Consider the following 20,683-nt stretch of genomic DNA (forward strand, 5'->3'; position numbering starts at 1 on the left):
GGTATAGTTAAAGACCCTGGGTTAGAGGGGGTATAGTTAAAGACCCTGGGTTAGATGGGGTATAGTTAAAGACCCTGGGTTAGAGGGGGTATGGTTAAAGACCCTGGGTTAGAGGGGGTATAGTTAAAGACCCTGGGTTAGAGGGGGTATAGTTAAAGACCCTGGGTTAGAGGGGGTATAGTTAAAGACCATGGGTTAGAGGGGGTATAGTTAAAGACCCTGGGTTAGAGGGGGTATAGTTAAAGACCATGGGTTAGAGGGGGTATAGTTAAAGACCCTGGGTTAGATGGGGTATAGTTAAAGACCATGGGTTAGAGGGGGTATAGTTAAAGACCCTGGGTTATAGAGGGGGTATAGTTGAAGTCCCTGGGTTAGAGGGGGTATAGTTAAAGACCCTGGGTTAGAGGGGGTATAGTTAAAGACCCTGGGTTAGAGGGGGTATAGTTAAAGACCCTGGGTTAGAGTACACCTTAGCCAAATACATTTGAACTCAGTTTTTTTTTTACAATTCCTAACATTTAATCCTAGTAACAAATTCCCTGTCTTAGGTCACTTAGGATCACCACTTTATTGTAAGAATGTGAAATGTCAGAATAATAGTAGAGAGAATGATTTATTCAGATATTATTTCTTTCATCACATTCCCAATGGGTCAGAAGTTTACATACACTCAATTAGTATTTGGTAGCATTGCCTTTACACTGTTTAACTTGGGTCAAACGTTTCAGGTAGCCTTCCACAAGCTTCCCACAATAAGTTGGGTGAATTTTGGCCCATTCCACACGCTTTTTCAGTTCTGCACACAATTTTCTATAGGATTGAGGTCAGGGCTTTGTGATGGCAACTCCAATACCTTGACTTTGTTGTCCTTAAGCCATTTTCCATCAACTTTGGAAGTATGCTTGGGGTCATTGTCCATTTGGAAGACCCATTTGCGACCAAGCTTTAAGTTCCTGACTGAATTCTTGAGATGTTGCTTCAATATATCCACAAAATTTCCATTCTCATGATGCAATCTATTTTGTGAAGTGCACCAGTCCCTCCTGCAGCAAAGTACCCCACAGCATGATGCTGCCACTCCCGTGCTTCATGGTTGGGATGGTGTTCTTCGGCTTGCAAGCTTCCCACTTTTTCATCCAAACATAACGATGGTCGTTATGGCCAAACAGTTCTATTTTTGTTTCATCAGGCCAGAGGACATATCTCCAAAAAGTACGATCTTTGTCCCCATGTGCAATTGCAAACCGTAGTCTGGCTTTTTTATGGAGGTTTTGGAGCAGTAGCTTTTTCCTTGCTGAGAGGCCTTTCAGGTTATGTCGATATAGGACTAATTTTACTGTGGATATAGATACTTTTGTACCGGTTTCCTCCAGAATCTTCACAAGGTCCTTTGCTGTTGTTCTGGGATTGATTTGCACTTTTCGCAACAAAGTACGTTCATCTCTAGGAGGCAGAAAGTGTCTCCTTCCTGAGCGGTATGACGGCTGCATGGTCCCATGGTGTTTATACTTCCGTACTATTGCTTGAACAGATGAACTTGGTATCTTCAGGTGTTTGGAAATGGTTCCCAAGGATGAACCAGACTGGTGGAGGTCTCCATTTTTTTTCTGAGGTCTTGGCTGATTTCTATTGATTTTCCCATGATGTCAAGCAAAGAGGCACTGAGTTTGAAGGTAGGCCTTGAAATACATCCACAGGTACACCTCCAATTGACTCAAATGATGTCATCTAGCATATCAGAAGCTTCTAAAGCCATGACATAATTTTCTGGAATTTTCCAAGCTGTTTAAAGGCACAGTCAACTTAGTGTATGTAAACTTCTGACCCACTGGAATTGTGATACAGTGAATTATAAGTGAAATAATCTGTCAGTAAACAATTGTTGGAAAAATTAAGTGTTTCATGCACAAAGTAAATGTCCTAACTGACTTGCCAAATCTATAGTTTGGTAACAAGAAATTTGTGGAGTGGGTTGAAAAACAAGTTTTAATGACTCCAACCTAAGTGTATGTAAACTTCAGATTCCAACTGTACATTCTGTTACCATGGAAAAAACAAAAATACAATGGCTACATCAAGAGAGATACATTTTGTTACCATGGAAATAAAGAAAACTATGGCTACATCGAGAGATACATTCTGTTACCATGGAAATAAACAGGAAGTAAATACATGATATATTCCAGTCATTCATCATAAGCTCTTATCCAGCACAACTCACAGTAGTTAGTGATACATTTTAGTACTTGTCCCCTGTGGGAGTCAAACCCACAACCCTGATGTTGCTAACCCCTTGCTCTACCAACTGAGCCACAGGGGAATAGAGACAGTGATGAGGAATACTAATTATCAGTAGAAAGATGTCTTACCTGCACCACACACACACCAATGACAGTGTGGTTGAGCAGGGCACTACACTGCTCCAGGGCCTGTGGTCGACACTGTGCTCCAAGTATAAGTGGGATGTATGAGAGATAAATATGTTGGCATCTCATCCCCTTCAGACAACTAATGAGACTCAGACTCAACTTCCCAGTAAAGGGTTTAACATACAGATGTAGCATAGCATCCCCTTCAGACCACTTAGTGTTCCATTACATCAGTGTTCCATTACATCAGTGTTCCATTACATCAGTAAATTACTGGTAAAGTCAAAGGTAACACACCCAAGTGCTCCTGAGTGGTGCAGCGGTCTAAGGCACAGCATCTCAGAGTTAGAGGTGTCACTACAGACCCTGGTTCGTTCCCAGGCTGTATCTCAACAGAAACAATAACGATCGGGAAAGGCAACACAATTGGCCCAGCATCGTCTGGGTTCGGGGAGGGTTTGGCCCAGCATCATCTGGGTTAGGGGAGGGTTTGGCCCAGCATCATCTGGGTTAGAGGAGGGTTGGGCCGGGGAAGGAAGTCATTGCAAAATAAGAATTTGTTCTTAACTGACTTGTCTAGTTAAATAAAGGTTAAATAAACACAAAAGAATAGATTGAATCATCATGTTGTGTTTGACACAGGGACACTGAAGAGGAGTCATACCCTGGATAGAGAGGTTAACACACTAGAGAGATATTCATACCAAACACCCTGGATAGAGAGGTTAACACACTAGAGAGATATTCATACCAAACACCCTGGATAGAGAGGTTAACACACTAGAGAGATATTCTACATTGTTTGCCAGTGTGTCATACTGAACATGACCCTGATTAGAGTGAAACATCATGTTGTGTTTGACACAGAGACACTGAGTCGCCATCATACCAAATATGAATCCCTGGATAGATGGGCTCAGTGAATGTGGAGGTGAATGTGATCAGGTGGGTCAGTATGTCAGAGGAGGCTCTATAGAAGGACAGAGTGCCGGCTGGCCAGTCCAGATACACTCCTACTCTGTGGGGGCTGGAGGAGGGGACATCTATGGTAGTGGGATTATTATTGTGCCAGGCAATGTAACTGTTGTCAGAGCAGTTCAGACTCCAGGACTTGTCATTCCATCCAAGATAACAGTCCTTAACCCCTCCTCTCCTGCTGATTCCTTTATATGTCACTCCTATATCAGCCCTTCTCCCACTCCACTCTACCTCCCAGTAACAGCGCCCAGTCAGACCCTCTCTACACAGCACCTGTTCACAGTCCTCAAATCTCTCTGGGTGATCAGGATACGGCTGCTCCTCTCTCCTACATGTCACCTTTCTGTTCCCCTCAGACAGAGAGAGGAGTCTGTTTACTGTGTTTAGGTCCAGTGTGAGATCACAGACATCTGATGGATGAAACCAGACACAATATTAGAAATCATCATCATTTCACATTAGAATGTTAACTCACTTTTCACGAATTCATTTAATGTAGATGTTTCTAGGTATCAAAAGGAGAAGTTAAGGTAACATGAGACTTGTTGAATGATTATATGTTATACTGTATGGTAATATAAAACACACTTATTCCCATTAATTACACACACACACACACACGCACACACACACACACACACACACACACACACAGTCAAAGCAACTCTTTGGTGTCCCTGATTTCTGCTTCTGTAGAACTACAGCTGATATTTAATATGACCAAGTAAGTAATGATGGTGGTCTTTGACTTTGACTTAACTTGAATTAAGACTTATTCTTAGTAACATTCAGTCAACACTCACATTTTCTAAGCCCAGGTTTCATTGTGTACTCTCCACCATGTTCCACACTGTAGCGGTAAGCAAAAGAACAGACAGTCATTGAGTGATACACCTGAACACACACACACACACACACACACACACACACACACACACACACACACACACACACACAGTCATCATATAACTTTATCCAAGTGGTGGTCAGAATGTTTGTCTTAACTAGCCTGATAAGTCAAACATGTCAGATATGAACATTGACATAAACCCTCTACATACTTGAGTTTCTCCAGTCTGCAGTGTGGATCCTCCAGTCCAGCAGAGAGCAGTCTGACTCCTGAGTCTCCTGGGTGATTGTAGCTCAGGTCCAGCTCTCTCAGGTGTGAGGGGTTTGACCTCAGAGCTGAGACCAGAGAAGCACAGCCTTCCTCTGTGACTAGACAGCGTGACAGCCTGCAAAGAGTCAAATCATATTAAAATCACACTGATATTCTTTGGTGGTGAAAATTGTGGCAGTATAAATTTTTTTGAAAATGGAGAGGCAGTACATTTGTTTCTAAATGTGCAGGTACATCAGTGTCCTGAAACCTGCCATATCTATTCATAAATGAATGTATCATTATTAGAAATAACAAATTATCAAAGTATTGCCTGCAGATAGAAAAATGTTTAGTACAAATATTATAGTAGACTGACCAGACCAGTTTAAAAGCAGTATCAGTCAGAAGACAGACAGTGAGGAATCAGATATAGATTGTATTGAGTATTCAGTCCACACCATATCTATTTAGACAGTGAGGTATCAGATTTAGATTGTATTGAGTATACAGTCCACACCATATCTATTTAGACAGTGAGGTATCAGATTTAGATTGTATTGAGTATACAGTCCACACCATATCTATTTAGACAGTGAGGTATCAGATTTAGATTGTATTGAGTATTCAGTCCACACCATATCTATTTAGACAGTGAGGTATCAGAGGTACCATAGTCTAAGTAACTTTTTATCTAAGTGAGTAGATAACATGTTTCTAAACAATAATACATGAATCCTGAATGTCTTTTGATTCAGAAAGATAATATAATATTGAGTGAGAGAGTTACAGAGGCTACAACAAAACATGCTAACCTCTCACCATTACCAATAACAGAGGCTACAACAAAACATACTAACCTCTCACCATTACCAATAACAGAGACTACAACAAAACATACTAACCTCTCACCATTACCAATAACAGAGGCTACAACAAAACATTCTAACCTCTCACCATTACCAATAACAGAGGCTACAACAAAACATGCTAACCTCTCACCATTACCAATAACAGAGGCTACAACAAAACATACTAACCTCTCACCATTACCAATAACAGAGACTACAACAAAACATACTAACCTCTCACCATTACCAACAACAGAGACTACAACAAAACATGTTAACCTCTCACCATTACCAATAACAGAGGCTACAACAAAACATGCTAACCTCTCACCATTACCAATAACAGAGACTACAACAAAACATGCTAACCTCTCACCATTACCAATAACAGAGACTACAACAAAACATGCTAACCTCTCACCATTACCAATAACAGAGGCTACAACAAAACATGCTAACCTCTCACCATTACCAATAACAGAGGCTACAACAAAACATGCTAACCTCTCACCATTACCAATAACAGAGACTACAACAAAACATGCTAACCTCTCACCATTACCAATAACAGAGGCTACAACAAAACATGCTAACCTCTCACCATTACCAATAACAGAGGCTACAACAAAACATGCTAACCTCTCACCATTACCAATAACAGAGGCTCCAACAAAACATGCTAACCTCTCACCATTACCAATAACAGAGGCTACAACAAAACATGCTAACCTCTCACCATTACCAATAACAGAGGCTACAACAAAACATGCTAACCTCTCACCATTACCAATAACAGAGGCTACAACAAAACATTCTAACCTCTCACCATTACCAATAACAGACACTACAACAAAACATGCTAACCTCTCACCATTACCAATAACAGAGGCTACAACAAAACATTCTAACCTCTCACCATTACCAATAACAGAGACTACAACAAAACATGCTAACCTCTCACCATTACCAATAACAGAGGCTACAACAAAACATTCTAACCTCTCACCATTACCAATAACAGACACTACAACAAAACATGCTAACCTCTCACCATTACCAATAACAGAGGCTACAGCAAAACATTCTAACCTCTCACCATTACCAATAACAGACACTACAACAAAACATGCTAACCTCTCACCATTACCAATAACAGAGGCTACAACAAAACATGCTAACCTCTCACCATTACCAATAACAGAGGCTACAACAAAACATGCTAACCTCTCACCATTACCAATAACAGAGGCTACAACAAAACATGCTAACCTCTCACCATTACCAATAACAGAGGCTACAACAAAACATGCTAACCTCTCACCATTACCAATAACAGAGGCTCCAACAAAACATGTTAACCTCTCACCATTACCAATAAAAGAGGCTACAACAAAACATACTAACCTCTCACCATTACCAATAACAGAGGCTACAACAAAACATGCTAACCTCTCACCATTACCAATAACAGAGGCTCCAACAAAACATGCTAACCTCTCACCATTACCAATAACAGAGGCTACAACAAAACATGCTAACCTCTCACCATTACCAATAACAGAGGCTACAACAAAACATGCTAACCTCTCACCATTACCAATAACAGAGGCTACAACAAAACATGCTAACCTCTCACCATTACCAATAACAGAGGCTACAACAAAACATGCTAACCTCTCACCATTACCAATAACAGAGGCTACAAAAAAACATGCTAACCTCTCACCATTACCAATAACAGAGGCTACAACAAAACATGCTAACCTCTCACCATTATCAATAACAGAGGCTACAACAAAACATGCTAACCTCTCACCATTACCAATAACAGAGGCTACAACAAAACACAACAAAACATACTAACCTCTCACCATTACCAATAACAGAGGCTACAACAAAACATGCTAACCTCTCACCATTACCAATAACAGAGGCTCCAACAAAACATGCTAACCTCTCACCATTACCAATAACAGAGGCTACAACAAAACATGCTAACCTCTCACCATTACCAATAACAGAGGCTACAACAAAACATGCTAACCTCTCACCATTACCAATAACAGAGGCTACAACAAAACATACTAACCTCTCACCATTACCAATAACAGAGGCTACAACAAAACATGCTAACCTCTCACCATTACCAATAACAGAGGCTACAAAAAAACATGCTAACCTCTCACCATTACCAATAACAGAGGCTACAACAAAACATGCTAACCTCTCACCATTATCAATAACAGAGGCTACAACAAAACATGCTAACCTCTCACCATTACCAATAACAGAGGCTACAACAAAACATGCTAACCTCTCACCATTACCAATAACAGAGGCTACAACAAAACATACTAACCTCTCAGCATTACCAATAACAGAGACTACAGCAAAACATGCTAACCTCTCACCATTACCAATAACAGAGGCTACAACAAAACATGCTAACCTCTCACCATTACCAATAAGAGACTACAACAAAACATGCTAACCTCTCACCATTACCCTCAAATAAAAGGTGACATTCTGTACTGTCATCTGATATGAAACATTCTATCTCAAATCCAAAATGCTGGAGTACAGCACCACATTTAAAACTGTAAGCTTCACTGTCCAAACACATATGGTATGGACTATGTGTGTCTGGTAAACACATGTGGATCTGGTGAACAGTTATCACTTGTTGACCAACTACAGGAATACTGACCTCAGAGTCTCCAGTTTACAGTGGGGATTCCCCAGTCCAGCAGAGAGCAGCTTCACTCCTGAATCCTTCAGGTCATTGTTACTCAGATCCAGCTCTCTCAGGTGTGAGGGGTTTGACTCCAGAGCTGAGACCAGAGAAGCACAGCCTTCCTCTGTGACTCCACAGCCTGACAGCCTGACAAAGAGATCATCATGACTTCACAAACACACTGTTAATTTAACACCAGTAGTGTAGAAGGACAATGGCAGATGCATTTGGTTAATTATCCAAAACAACATATAGATTCATCTTCCATCTCCTAGAATTGTATGGTCATATTGTTATACTAATGTGAAAATCAATGAATTTATTCAATATGTTTTTCAATATAATTTTATATACATATTATAATACATATTTTTCTCTAAACTGAATATTTCTTCCTGATGATTAGTTCTTATGTCATTTTATTTACTCACAGAACAGCTCTGGAGGCTTTGACCACTGGCAGCAGCCTCAGAAGACCTTCCTCTGTTCTGGAGTATTTCTTCAGGTCAAACACATCCAGCTCCTTTTCTGAAGTCAGCAACACAAAGACCAGAGCTGACCACTGTGCAGGTGACAGTTTGGCTTCAGAGAGACTTCCTGAACTCAGGTATCTTTGGATCTCCTCCACTAGAGAATGGTCATTCAGTTCATTCAGACAGTGGAACAGATTGATGCTCCTCTCTGGAGAGGGATTCTCCCTGATCTTCTCCTTGATGTACTCGACTGTGTCTTCATTGCTCTGTGAGCAGCTTCTTGTCTTTGTCAGTAGACCTCGTAAGTGCTTCTGATTGGACTCCAGTGAGAGGCCCAGAAGGAAGCGGAGGAAAAGGTCCAGGTTTCCCGTCTCACTTTGTAAGGCTTTATCCACAGCACTCTTGTAGAAAGTAACTACAGACTTGTCTTTTGTTTGCAGTTCATCCATTAGATTCTCATTGTTGTTGATGAATGAGAGGAACACATATACAGCAGCCAGAAACTCCTGAATGCTCAGATGAACAAAGCAGTACACCTTGTCCTGGTACAGCCCACATTCCTCTTTAAAGAGCTGTGTGCACAATCCTGAGTACACTGAGGCTTCATTAACATCAATGCCAGACTCTTTCAGGTCTTCTTCATAGAAAATCAGATTGCCCTTCACAAGCTGTTGAAAAGCCAGTTTCCCCAGTGACAGAATGCTCTCTTTATTCCAGTGTGGACCTGTCTCTTCGTTCCCAAGATACTTTTCATTCTTCTGTTTGATATGAAACACCACAAGGTGTGTGTACATCTCAGTCAGAGTCTTGGGCATCTCTTCTCTCTTATGTTCCAGCATGTGCTCAAGGACTGTTGCAGAAATCCAACAGAAGACTGGAATGTGGCACATGATGTGGAGGCTCCTTGATGTCTTTATGTGTGAGATGATTCTGCTGGCCAGGTCCTCATCCCTGAATCTCTTCCTGAAGTACTCCTCCTTCTGTGGGTCATTGAACCCTCGTACCTCTGTCACCTGGTCAACACACCCTGAAGGGATCTTATTGGCTGCTGCAGGTCGGGTAGTTATCCAGAGGAGAGCAGAGGGAAGCAGATTTCCCTTGATGAGATTTGTCAGCAGAACATCCACTGAGGTTGACTCTGTGACGTCCCAACAGATCTTGTTCTTCTGGAAGTCTAGGGGCAGTCGGCACTCATCCAGACCATCAAAGATGAACAGAACTTTGTACTTGTCGTAGTTTGAGATTCTTGATTGTTTGGTTTCCATTGAGAAGTGATTAAGAAGTTCAATGAAAGTGTGTTTGTCCCCTTTCATCAAATTCAGCTCCCGAAAAGGGAATGAAAATACAAATTGGACATCCTGATTTGCTTTTCCTTCAGCCCAGTCCAGAATGAACTTCTGCACAGAGACTGTTTTTCCAATGCCAGTGACTCCCTTTGTCAGCACAGTTCTGATAGGTTTGTCTTGTCCAGTTAAGGGTTTGAAGATGTCGTTACATTTGATTGCAGTCTCTGGTCTTGCTTGTTTCCTGGTTGTTGTCTCAATCTGTCTCAGCTCATGTTCATTATTGACCTCTCCTGTTCCACCCTCTGTGATGTAGAGCTCTGTGTAGATCTTATTGAGAAGTGTTGGGTTTCCTTGTTCAGCGATCCCCTCAAATACACATTGAAACTTCTTCTTTAGATTAGATTTGAGTTCACGTTGGCAAATCACAGCAGGATCATCTGGATCTATAAATAACACAGAGGATATTAATATTACGTCTGTTTTAATGTCTACAGTATTGTAGGACTGTTATAAAGTTTTACATTATAATAATTTATTATCTTAACTGACTGTATAAATGTGTAAATGTTTTCATAATGCATTACAGACTGGTGTGACTGATTATATTATTATTGGTATTATTGATGGTATTATTAATGTTCTCTCTCTCTCTAAATGAATCACCACAACACATCCCTGCTGCTACTTGATGAGGTCACTAGGTGTTGTGTTAAGGCTGCTACAATATCATTGAGTTACACAGCTACTTTAGCTGTACTTTAGCTACAGCTTTTAAATGTTATAAAACATCATTCAACATGAGGCAGACAGATCTTACATTTCTCCAGTGTGTCAGCAAGCTCCTTCTGGTTCATTTTCCTCAGGATGTGCAGTGTGATCTTCAGAGCCCCCTCTCTGGCACTGCTCTCCTGCTTCTCATCTTCAGCATCCACCACTTCCTTATCCTGCTTCTGACTCTCAAAGCCTTCTGGGAGTTCTGGACTAAGAATCCTCTTGAACATCTTCAGCTCGTTCTTCACAAATGTCATAATTTTATCTTCAAGCATCTGAAATAAATAAAGTAAATAAGTTAAGCAAGATAATAAATGCTTTCTCATTAACACATTAAAGAATGATTGACAGATCAACTTTACTTGAGGTAAACAAAAACAAATGTACATAACAGGACCACATACACTGAATATGGAGTCCAGGTCTGTTTGATGACTCTGGGAAGACTGACCACTGAGAATCTCTGACTCCGATCTCTCCTGTTGGTTTCTGTGGACAAAACATGAGATTACATCTCCTCATCCAGGGAGTACACACACACACACACGCACATACACATAGAGAGGGAATGTTGTGTTTGTTTAATATTGTTTAGGACTATGAAAATGGACAAAAGGATGAGCATATGGATTATGAAAACAACAACAATAAATGGGAAAATGGGAGAGGAGAAATGACTAGAGACAGTGTTGTTTAACTCACTGACCAGGAACCATGAGTTCTTCTTACCTTTGTTCAGTAGAAAAGTCTCCCTCTCTAAAGGTTAGAGGAGGTTCCATAGACTGGTCACTCTTCATGGACACACAGCTGGGAACAGGGGAGGCTGGTCTCTCCTGCTTGATTGGACTTCAACACAACAGAGACAAACATTACATCTCTCATCTACTCTGAGCTCAGATGGGGAAACATAAGAAGAGTTTCACAAATAGAACTGACTTCTAGACGGTCGTTGGCGCGCGCGAGCAGTGTGTCATTTTTAATAACGAAATTCATTTGGCGACGCGAACGTTGTAGTCAGTCTGTCAGCCCCGCTAAAAGGCTGGTGTCGTTACTCTGCCTTCTCCGGGGGATGTTGAGGTAAATTTACTAACCGGGAGGGTTGAATGATGTAATTTATTGGAGGGCTGGAAGACGCACTCTCGAGGTTGTTTACTCACAATATCAGATATTAAATATATTTTTTTATAATGAATGTATACTGAGGTTGAAGTTCTGACTAGTGATTATTTACCCGGTGTTCAATACCTGCTATTGAGGCGTCCTGAAAATAATATTCAAAAGTTCGGTCCTTGGACACAGAGGGTTTAAACACTAAAGAAACAACCGGGGAGCCGGTGACGATGTAGTGGTAGCTATGGTAACTAGGATGCTGCTGGTAGAGTAGCTAGCTAGCTTACCGAGCTGTACCGACTGGCTAGGATAACTAGGATGCTGCTGGTAGAGTAGCTAGCTAGCTTACCGAGCTGTACCGACTAGCTAGGATAACTAGGATGCTGCTGGTAGAGTAGCTAGCTAGATTACCGAGCTGTACCGACTAGCTAGGATAACTAGGATGCTGCTGGTAGAGTAGCAAACTAGCTTACCGAGCTGCACCGACTAGCTAGGATAACTAGGATGCTGCTGGTAGAGTAGCTAGCTAGCTTACCAAGCTGTACCGACTAGCTAGGATAACTAGGATGCTGCTGGTAGAGTAGCTAGCTAGTTTACCGAGCTGTACCGACTGGCTAGGATAACTAGGATGCTGCTGGTAGAGTAGCTAGCTAGCTTACCGAGCTGTACCGACTAGCTAGGATAACTAGGATGCTGCTGGTAGAGTAGCTAGCTAGCTTACCGAGCTGTACCGACTAGCTAGGATAACTAGGATGCTGCTGGTAGAGTAGCTAGCTAGCTTACCGAGCTGTACCGACTAGCTAGGATAACTAGGATGCTGCTGGTAGAGTAGCTAGCTAGCTTACCGAGCTGTACCGACTAGCTAGGATAACTAGGATGCTGCTGGTAGAGTAGCAAACTAGATTACCGAGCTGTACCGACTAGCTAGGATAACTAGGATGCTGCTGGTAGAGTAGCTAGCTAGTTTACAGAGCTGTACCGACTAGCTAGGATAACTAGGATGCTGCTGGTAGAGTAGCTAGCTAGCTTACCGAGCTGTACCGACTGGCTAGGATAACTAGGATGCTGCTGGTAGAGTAACTAGTTAGCTTACCGAGCTGTACCGACTGGCTAGGATAACTAGGATGATGTTGGTAGAGTAACTAGCTAGCTTACCGAGCTGTACCGACTAGCTTGGTTAGTTAGCAGGTCGTTCGTCTGTCCCTCGTCTCGATGATGAATCCGGTGAACCACAAAATGAAACGAGGATAGAGAGTGAAAAGGATCTGGCTACACTCATAATGTCCCTCACCGTAAAGAAAAAAGCAAATTGAACAATAAACTTCGGTGTCTCAACACTAAAACAAACTCTGTCGTTATTCCCCAACATCACCTCAGTCCACTCTGCGCGTAACCGGACAATATCCACACCGAACGTGGACGCGGACAGTTCCAGAACGCGGACATGATCAGTGCAACACAATCAACTAAACCCAGTCTTTACAGTGGGTTACATTAGTAATATTCATTTTTTATTATTATGTTTAACAAACATTTTTACAAAATTATAACATTTTGAGATCAAACATTCAGTTTTTTTATGACAATATGTTGAGATCTGGGTCCATATGGCCAAAGTGTCTGAGTAGAAAATTGGTCGTATAAGTGCTGAGAATAAAGACATTTTACACTTATGGGTATAAATGACCTAGTTACCTACCCATTGCCTAAATTACCTACCCACCTAGTCAGTAGATATTTAGGACACCTCGTGAGCTGTCCTAAGTAGTTAAGAGTTAACAGCAGGTGTCCTAAGTAGTTAAGAGTTAACAGCAGGTGTCTTGATAATACTATAGAATAATGCAGTGAGTCAGTGGTTCCTGCGCCACATGTAATTGCATTGCAGTAGTTAAAAATAATGTTTTTATATTTCTATGTGATCAACCCATTAATAATATAGACCTACATGCAACAGTATGTCTTGTGCTTTTGGCGATGAGTTATGTATGATAATTATGCATAACAAGTGATACCATGTATGCATAGCATTTTGTCTTCATTTTGACAGATTAACTCATGCTTATTTCTGAAGATTAACTCAGGTTGGAGTTGGAGCTGTGACCGAAGGGTGGCTGGTTCGAATCCCGGGCCGGGCGCTGGAAAAAACAGGTGGAATTGATCTGACCACTGGAGGGCTGCTGGGTTCACATCCTCAAAACATGAACCTTTTGTTGATCAGAACTCTAGAGGTTCTTCTTCACTGAACCCAAAAATATATATAACTTTTATTGATTTCATATTTTAAGGAAGTGATAGAAGCCTTTTTATAAGGAACCTTGTTTTCTAAACACGTTTTTCTTTTGATGATTTAATTATCTACATCATGTTATTTCAAGTTCTCTCTTTGGAGCGCAACATCATATTGTTAAAAAATACTCCTAAATTGGGGATGGATATAAATTGGGCAATTGAAGGTATCTGGGGTGTAATATTTATTTTACCTTTATTTAACCAGGCAAGTCAGTTAAGAACAAATTCTTATTTTCAATGACGGCCTAGGAACAGTGGGTTAACTGCCTGTTCAGGGGCAGAACGACAGATTTGTACCTTGTCAGCTCGGGGGTTTGAACTTGCAACTTTGCGGTTACTAGTCCAACGCTCTAACCACTAGGCTACCCTGCCGCCCCAATATGTGTTCAATGAAAATGAACATTGTAGGCAACATTATTGGCAAGGGACTTGATGCCTACTATGCCAAAGATATTTAGAGTTGTTCAACGGGTGTGAAGAGAGTGTTGATATAACGGTAACAACCATCACAATTGGTTAAAAAAATATGCATTCCATTATATTAGGCAATAATTAAGAGTAGGCAAAGTAGTTTTGTCATGTAAAAATCCTATCAAATGTCTTACATTGCAACGAGTACAGTCAGGGTGCCGCGGAACCCCTGCAGTACCTCCACAGACCCCGGATTGAGAACCCCTGCAGTACCTCCCCAGACCCCGGATTGAGAACCCCTGCAGTTCCTCCACAGACCCCGGATTGAGAACCCCTGCAGTACCTCCCCAGACCCCGGATTGAGAACCCCTGCAGTACCTCCACAGACCCCGGATTGAGAACCCCTGCAGTACCTCCCCAGACTCCGGATTGAGAACCCCTGCAGTACCTCCACAGACCCCAGATTGAGAACCCCTGCAGTACCTCCACAGACCCCAGATTGAGAACCCCTGCAGTACCTCCACAGACCCTGGATTGAGAACCCCTGCAGTACCTCCACAGACCCCGGATTGAGAACCCCTGCAGTACCTCCACAGACCCCGGATTGAGAACCCCTGCAGTACCTCCACAGACCCCGGGTTGAGAACCCCTGCAGTACCTCCACAGACCCCGGATTGAGAACCCCTGCAGTACCTCCCCAGACCCCGGATTGAGAACCCCTGCAGTACCTCCACAGACCCCGGATTGAGAACCCCTGATTTAGCAGATGCTCTTATCCAGAACGATTTACAGTAAGTGCATTCATCTTAAGCTTAAGATATCAAGGTGAGACAACCACATATCACAGTCAAATATACAGGATACAAACATTCCATTTCAGCTAAACAATGGATATATAGCGATTTGCTAAGAAACTAATTTTCATACACATCTAAAATATACTAATAACAAATCCGAGGACAGTAATTGAAGGTAGCCAAGAACAACTATTTCTGATTTTTTTTTAAAAGGTGAAAAACTGTGTAAATAGCATTTAGGAAATAAACACTCAATAGTTTTTAAACACAATTGTAATCTCACCTCTTAGGTTTGATGTCATGTTCCCCAGAGAGACTCATTTTAGAGGCAGGGCCCCCCTCCTCTCTCTCCTCAGGGAGACTCGTTTTAGAGGCAGGGCCCCCCTCCTCTCTCTCCTCAGAGTGTCTCATTTTAGAGGCAGGGCCCCCCTCCTCTCTCTCCTCAGAGTGTCTCATTTTAGAGACAGGGCCCCCCTCCTCTCTCTCCCCAGAGAGACTCATTTTAGAGCACTGGCCCCTAAACAGAGATCCAACATGTTGGTTGTGGTTAACGGTAATTTTTGAATGTCAATTGTTCTCATTTATTAACTATCTCTTATAAAACATTTACAAACAGACATAGAAACAGTCATAAGATGTAATGCATCACATGAATATGTAGTTGTGACATTTCATCTCCATAGTAACTGTCAATAATAATAATAATAAGTCACTGTTTGTTAAGGTAGTTATAGACAGTACAATAATAATAATAATAATAATAATAATAAGTCACTGTTTGTTAAGGTAGTTATAGACAGTACAGCAACAATAATAATAATAATAATAATAATAATAATAAGTCACTGTTTGTTAAGGTAGTTATAGACAGTAATGCAACAATAATAATAATAATAAGTCACTGTTTGTTAAGGTAGTTATAGACAGTACAGCAACACAAGGCCATGTCTCACACTTATTTTTATTCATTAAAAGTGGCTTTTTATTGTCTTTCAATCTGTTCTTTTCTAAACGTATCTGAGAATATAGACAGAAGGGCTAAAACGGACATGATTGATCTGAGGGGGAAATCATTGATCCATTCAGAAAGTTAGTGATATGTTATATTATGTAAAGTAGACTAGGTTATAATGTATAGTAATGGGTTGTTAGTGATGTGTAGATGTTATATTATGTAAAGTAGACTAGGTTATAATGTATAGTAGTGGGTTGTTAGTGATATGTTATATTATGTAAAGTAGACTAGGTTATAATGTATAGTAGTGGGTTGTTAGTGATATGCAGATGTTATATTATGTAAAGTAGACTAGGTTATAATGTATAATAGCAGTTTGTTAGTGATATGCAGATCGAGGTCTATACCTCAGCTATAGCCTACATATCATAGATGACCAGCCTAAACCTGTTCAGATCAGTTCACATTATGTTATAGTCCTACCAGTAGCAGGACAGAGAATGTAGTCTAGGCCTGATATTTTTTACAACATTTTCAACGGAGGCCATCAGGTCGGTCGTCATGATAAGCAATGATGTATTTTTTGTAGGTGAGGGAGCACAGCAAACTATGTAAATGACGTCATAATTTATTCAATCAATGTTTGTATCGACATATGTAGCCTATTGAATAGTCTATCATTACAGGTCTCTCCAACCCTGTTTCTGGAGCGCTACCCTCCGGTCGGATTTCACTCCAATCCCAGTTGTAAATAGCATGATTTATCTTATAAACCAACTCATTATTTTAATCAGGTGACTAGTTTTGAATAGTAATGAAAACCTACAGGATGGTATCTCTCCAGGAACAGGATCAGAGAGCCCTGATTTAGAAGATGGATAAAATCCATCCTACAATTTTTTTTACTATTCAGCTTCAGCTAACCGTCCTAAAATCTTATTAGAAATGTATATTTTTTGTAACAGTGACGTTACCATTCACCTGGTAATTAAATAGAATTTATTTAGAATTGATCAGAATATTTTCTTCGTGTATTCTCAAAATGAAGGTTCTCCCTCCCACTACACATGATGATCAGTGATCATAGATCAAACCTAATCTTGACTATTTAATGTCTGATGACGACCTAACTTCATAATAGTTGTATCTTGCCTCTAGACTTACCAGAATCTGCTCGTCTTTCCTTCAAATCAATACTTTTTTCCCGACTTCTAATGTTGCCGAGAAATGTGCGCCACAGTTTCAACGTCCATTTTGTAAGTGCATTCGCCTGCAAATTTACTTTCAACTTCATGAGGAAATGACATACCCAGAATTCCTAAACCCAGACGCAACATCCGGAGTCTACCGGGACCGCTGGGAAGAAGACTGTAGGAAGTCGACCGATGCCGTGATTTGGGGTTTGAGAAGTCAGAAGTGAAAAATGATTCCTTAGTTGTACATTTTCTCGAAATCTAAAGCCAAAACCTAGATTCGAGCCAATGAATTAAGTATTTGAACATGTTATTACTCCAACTTCGTGAAAGTAACAAACTGGCACGTTATTATTTTAGTCAAAAATGACTTGATATCGAAGGAGTGTCTTTGATTTGACGGCCTGCACATGCGCAGTTCGGCGTGAGGCGACCGTTATACCCGATAATGTGTTTCTGCGCATGAGTTTAGCAAACCAACGTAGACGTGATATGTGCGTCTGTGTCTAGTTAGTATAAATGTATGTGCATATATTACACTTTTGGTGCGGCAGGTAACCTAGTGGTTAGAGCGTTGGGACAGTAACAGGAGCTGACAAGGTAAACATCTGTTGTTCTGCCCTGAACAAGGCAGTTAACCCACTGTTCCCTGGTAGACCGTCATTGTAATAAATAATTTCTTCTTAACTGACTTGCCTAGTTAAATAAAGGTTACTTATTTTTTTAATATATATATATACACACATATAAACTAAGTATTTGGACACCCCTTCAAATTTGTGGATTTGGCTATTTCAGCCACACCTGTTGCTGACAGGTGTATAAAATCGAGCACACAGCCATGCAATCTCCATAGACAAACATTAGCAGTAGAATGGCCTTAATGAAAATCTCAGTGACTTTCAACGTGGCACAGTCATAGGATGCCACCTTTCCACAAAGTCAGTTCATCACATTTCTGCCCTGCTAGAGATTCCCCAGTCAACTGTAAATGCTGTTATTGTGAAGTTGAAACATCTAGGAGAAACAACGGCTCAGGCGCAAAGTGGTAGGCCACACAAGCTCACAGAACGGGGCTGCTGAGGGCTGAAGCACGTCTGTCCTCGGTTGTAACACTCACTATTGAGTTCCAAACTCGGTAGTGAGCCTCAGACCAGGCACATGAAGCTGAAGGACGAGCACAGTCAGAATGTATTTCAAATTGCTCCTTTTGAGCATCTGTAAATACTAAATAAATACCTATTCTGAATTTGAAATAATACCACTTCCGATCGAGAAATCAAACGTGTCCGTGGCAAAATATCATGTGTACTGTAATTTAAAAATCTAATCAAATCAAATTGTATTTGTCACATGCGCCAAATACAACAGGTGTAAAGTTTACAGGGAAAGCCTTACTTACTTTTTTTTACTATTCAGCTTCAGCTAACCGTCCTAAAATCTTATTAGAAATGTATATTTTTTGTAACAGTGACGTTACCATTCACCTGGTAATTAAATATAATTTATTTAGAATTGATCAGAATATTTTCTTCGTGTCTTCTCAATGTGAAAGTTCTCCCTCGCACTACACACATGATGATCAGTGATCATAGATCAAACCTAATCTTGACTATTAGATGTCTGATGACGACCTAACTTTATAATAGTTTGTATGTTACCTCTAGATTTACCAGAATCTGCTCGTCTTTCCTTCAAATCAATACTTTTTCCCGACTTCTAATGTTGCCGAGAAATATGCGCCACAGTTTCAACATCCATTTTGTAAATGCATTCGCCTGCAAACTTACTTTCAACTTCATGAGGAAATTACATAACCAGAATTCCTAAACCCAGACCCAACATCCCGAGTCGACCGGGACCGCTGGGAAGAAGACTGTAAGGAAGTCGACCGATGCCGGGATTTGGGGTTTGAGAAGTCAGAAGTGAAAAATTATTCCTTAGTTGTACATTTTCTCGAAATCTAAAGCCAAAACCTAGATTTGAGCCAATGTATTAAGTATTTGAACATGTTATTACTCCAACTTCGTGAAAGTAACAAACTGGCACGTTATTATTTTAGTCAAAAATGACTTGATATCGAAGGAGTGTCTTTGATTTGACGGCCTGCACATGCGCAGTTCGGCGTGAGGCGACCATTACACCCGATAATGTGTTTCTGCGCATGAGTTTAGCAAACCAACGTAGACGTGATATGTGCGTCTGTGTCTAGTTAGTATAAATGTATGTGCATATTACACTTTTGGTGCGGCATGTAACCTAGTGGTTAGAGCGTTGGGACAGTAACAGGAGCTGACAAGGTAAACATCTGTTGTTCTGCCCCTGAAAAAAGCAGTTAACCCACTGTTCCCCTGAACAAGGCAGTTATCCCACTGTTCCCCTGAACAAGGCAGTTAACCCACTGTTCCCTGGTAGACCGTCATTGTAATAAATCATTTCTTCTTAACTGACTTGCCTAGTTAAATAAAGGTTACTTAATTTTTTAATATATATATATATATATATATATATATACACATATAAACTAAGTATGTGGACACCCCTTCAAATTTGTGGATTTGGCTATTTCAGCCACACCTGTTGCTGACAGGTGTATAAAATCGAGCACACCGCCATGCAATCTCCATAGACAAACATTAGCAGTAGGATGGCCTTAATGAAAATCTCAGTGACTTTCAACGTGGCACAGTCATAGGATGCCACCTTTCCACAAAGTCAGTTCATCACATTTCTGCCCTGCTAGAGATTCCCCAGTCAACTGTAAATGCAGTTATTGTGAAGTTGAAACATCTAGGAGAAACAACGGCTCAGGCGCAAAGTGGTAGGCCACACAAGCTCACAGAACGGGGCTGCTGAGGGCTGAAGCACGTCTGTCCTCGGTTGTAACACTCACTATTGAGTTCCAAACTCGGTAGTGAGCCTCAGACCAGGCACATGAAGCTGAAGGACGAGCACAGTCAGAATGTATTTCAAATGGCTTATTTTGAGCATCTGTAAATACTAAATAAATACCTATTCTGCATTTGAAATAATACCACTTCCGATCGAGAAATCAAACGTGTCCGTGGCAAAATATCATGTGAGATTAAAGTAGACGGCACGCGTCAAAGTAATTGATTTATGACCCTGCGTCATGATGACGTGTGCATGTCCAAATATGGGCCGAAGGCCCTGCCATCCTGTTCCTGTGGTCACGTGTTAAGAGGGTGTGTGTTATTTTATATCTATATGGCATCCTTTGAAGTAGTCATGGTGATTGATGTCTAGGGGCCTGGTTGAACTGGGGGTTGAGTGTTTGAACGTATATGTCCCCCACCCCCAGTTGGATTGTCCTTATGGTTGTTATCTATGAAGCAGGAATGTGTGT

The 20,683-nt window shown here is 40.9% G+C and overlaps 1 protein-coding gene across 4 annotated transcripts; it reads right to left on the minus strand.

The window, feature by feature from the left end:
- Nucleotides 1-1,968: 1,968 nt before the first annotated feature.
- LOC135568528 (NLR family CARD domain-containing protein 3-like) lies at nt 1,969-19,350 on the minus strand. Of its 4 annotated transcripts, none has more exons than XM_065015321.1 (10): nt 18,990-19,350; nt 15,452-15,685; nt 11,291-11,407; nt 10,966-11,050; nt 10,608-10,836; nt 8,463-10,233; nt 8,005-8,178; nt 4,409-4,582; nt 4,151-4,197; nt 1,969-3,757 (listed from the first exon to the last, which is right to left on the minus strand). In XM_065015321.1, exons 2-10 carry the CDS (start codon nt 15,667-15,669, stop codon nt 3,204-3,206), a joined length of 3,369 nt encoding a protein of 1,122 aa, XP_064871393.1. In that variant the 5' UTR covers nt 15,670-15,685; nt 18,990-19,350; the 3' UTR covers nt 1,969-3,203. The 4 variants fall into 4 exon arrangements, with proteins under 4 accessions (XP_064871393.1, XP_064871392.1, XP_064871395.1 ...); XM_065015320.1 differs by lacking the exon at nt 18,990-19,350 and adding an exon at nt 17,288-17,433; XM_065015323.1 differs by lacking the exon at nt 18,990-19,350 and adding an exon at nt 12,827-13,806 and having other exon boundaries at nt 15,452-15,543.
- Between the last annotated feature and the right edge of the window lie 1,333 nt (nt 19,351-20,683).

Source organism: Oncorhynchus nerka, unplaced genomic scaffold (genome assembly GCF_034236695.1).
Source record: "Oncorhynchus nerka isolate Pitt River unplaced genomic scaffold, Oner_Uvic_2.0 unplaced_scaffold_1512, whole genome shotgun sequence".
NCBI classification, from domain to species: domain Eukaryota; kingdom Metazoa; phylum Chordata; class Actinopteri; order Salmoniformes; family Salmonidae; genus Oncorhynchus; species Oncorhynchus nerka.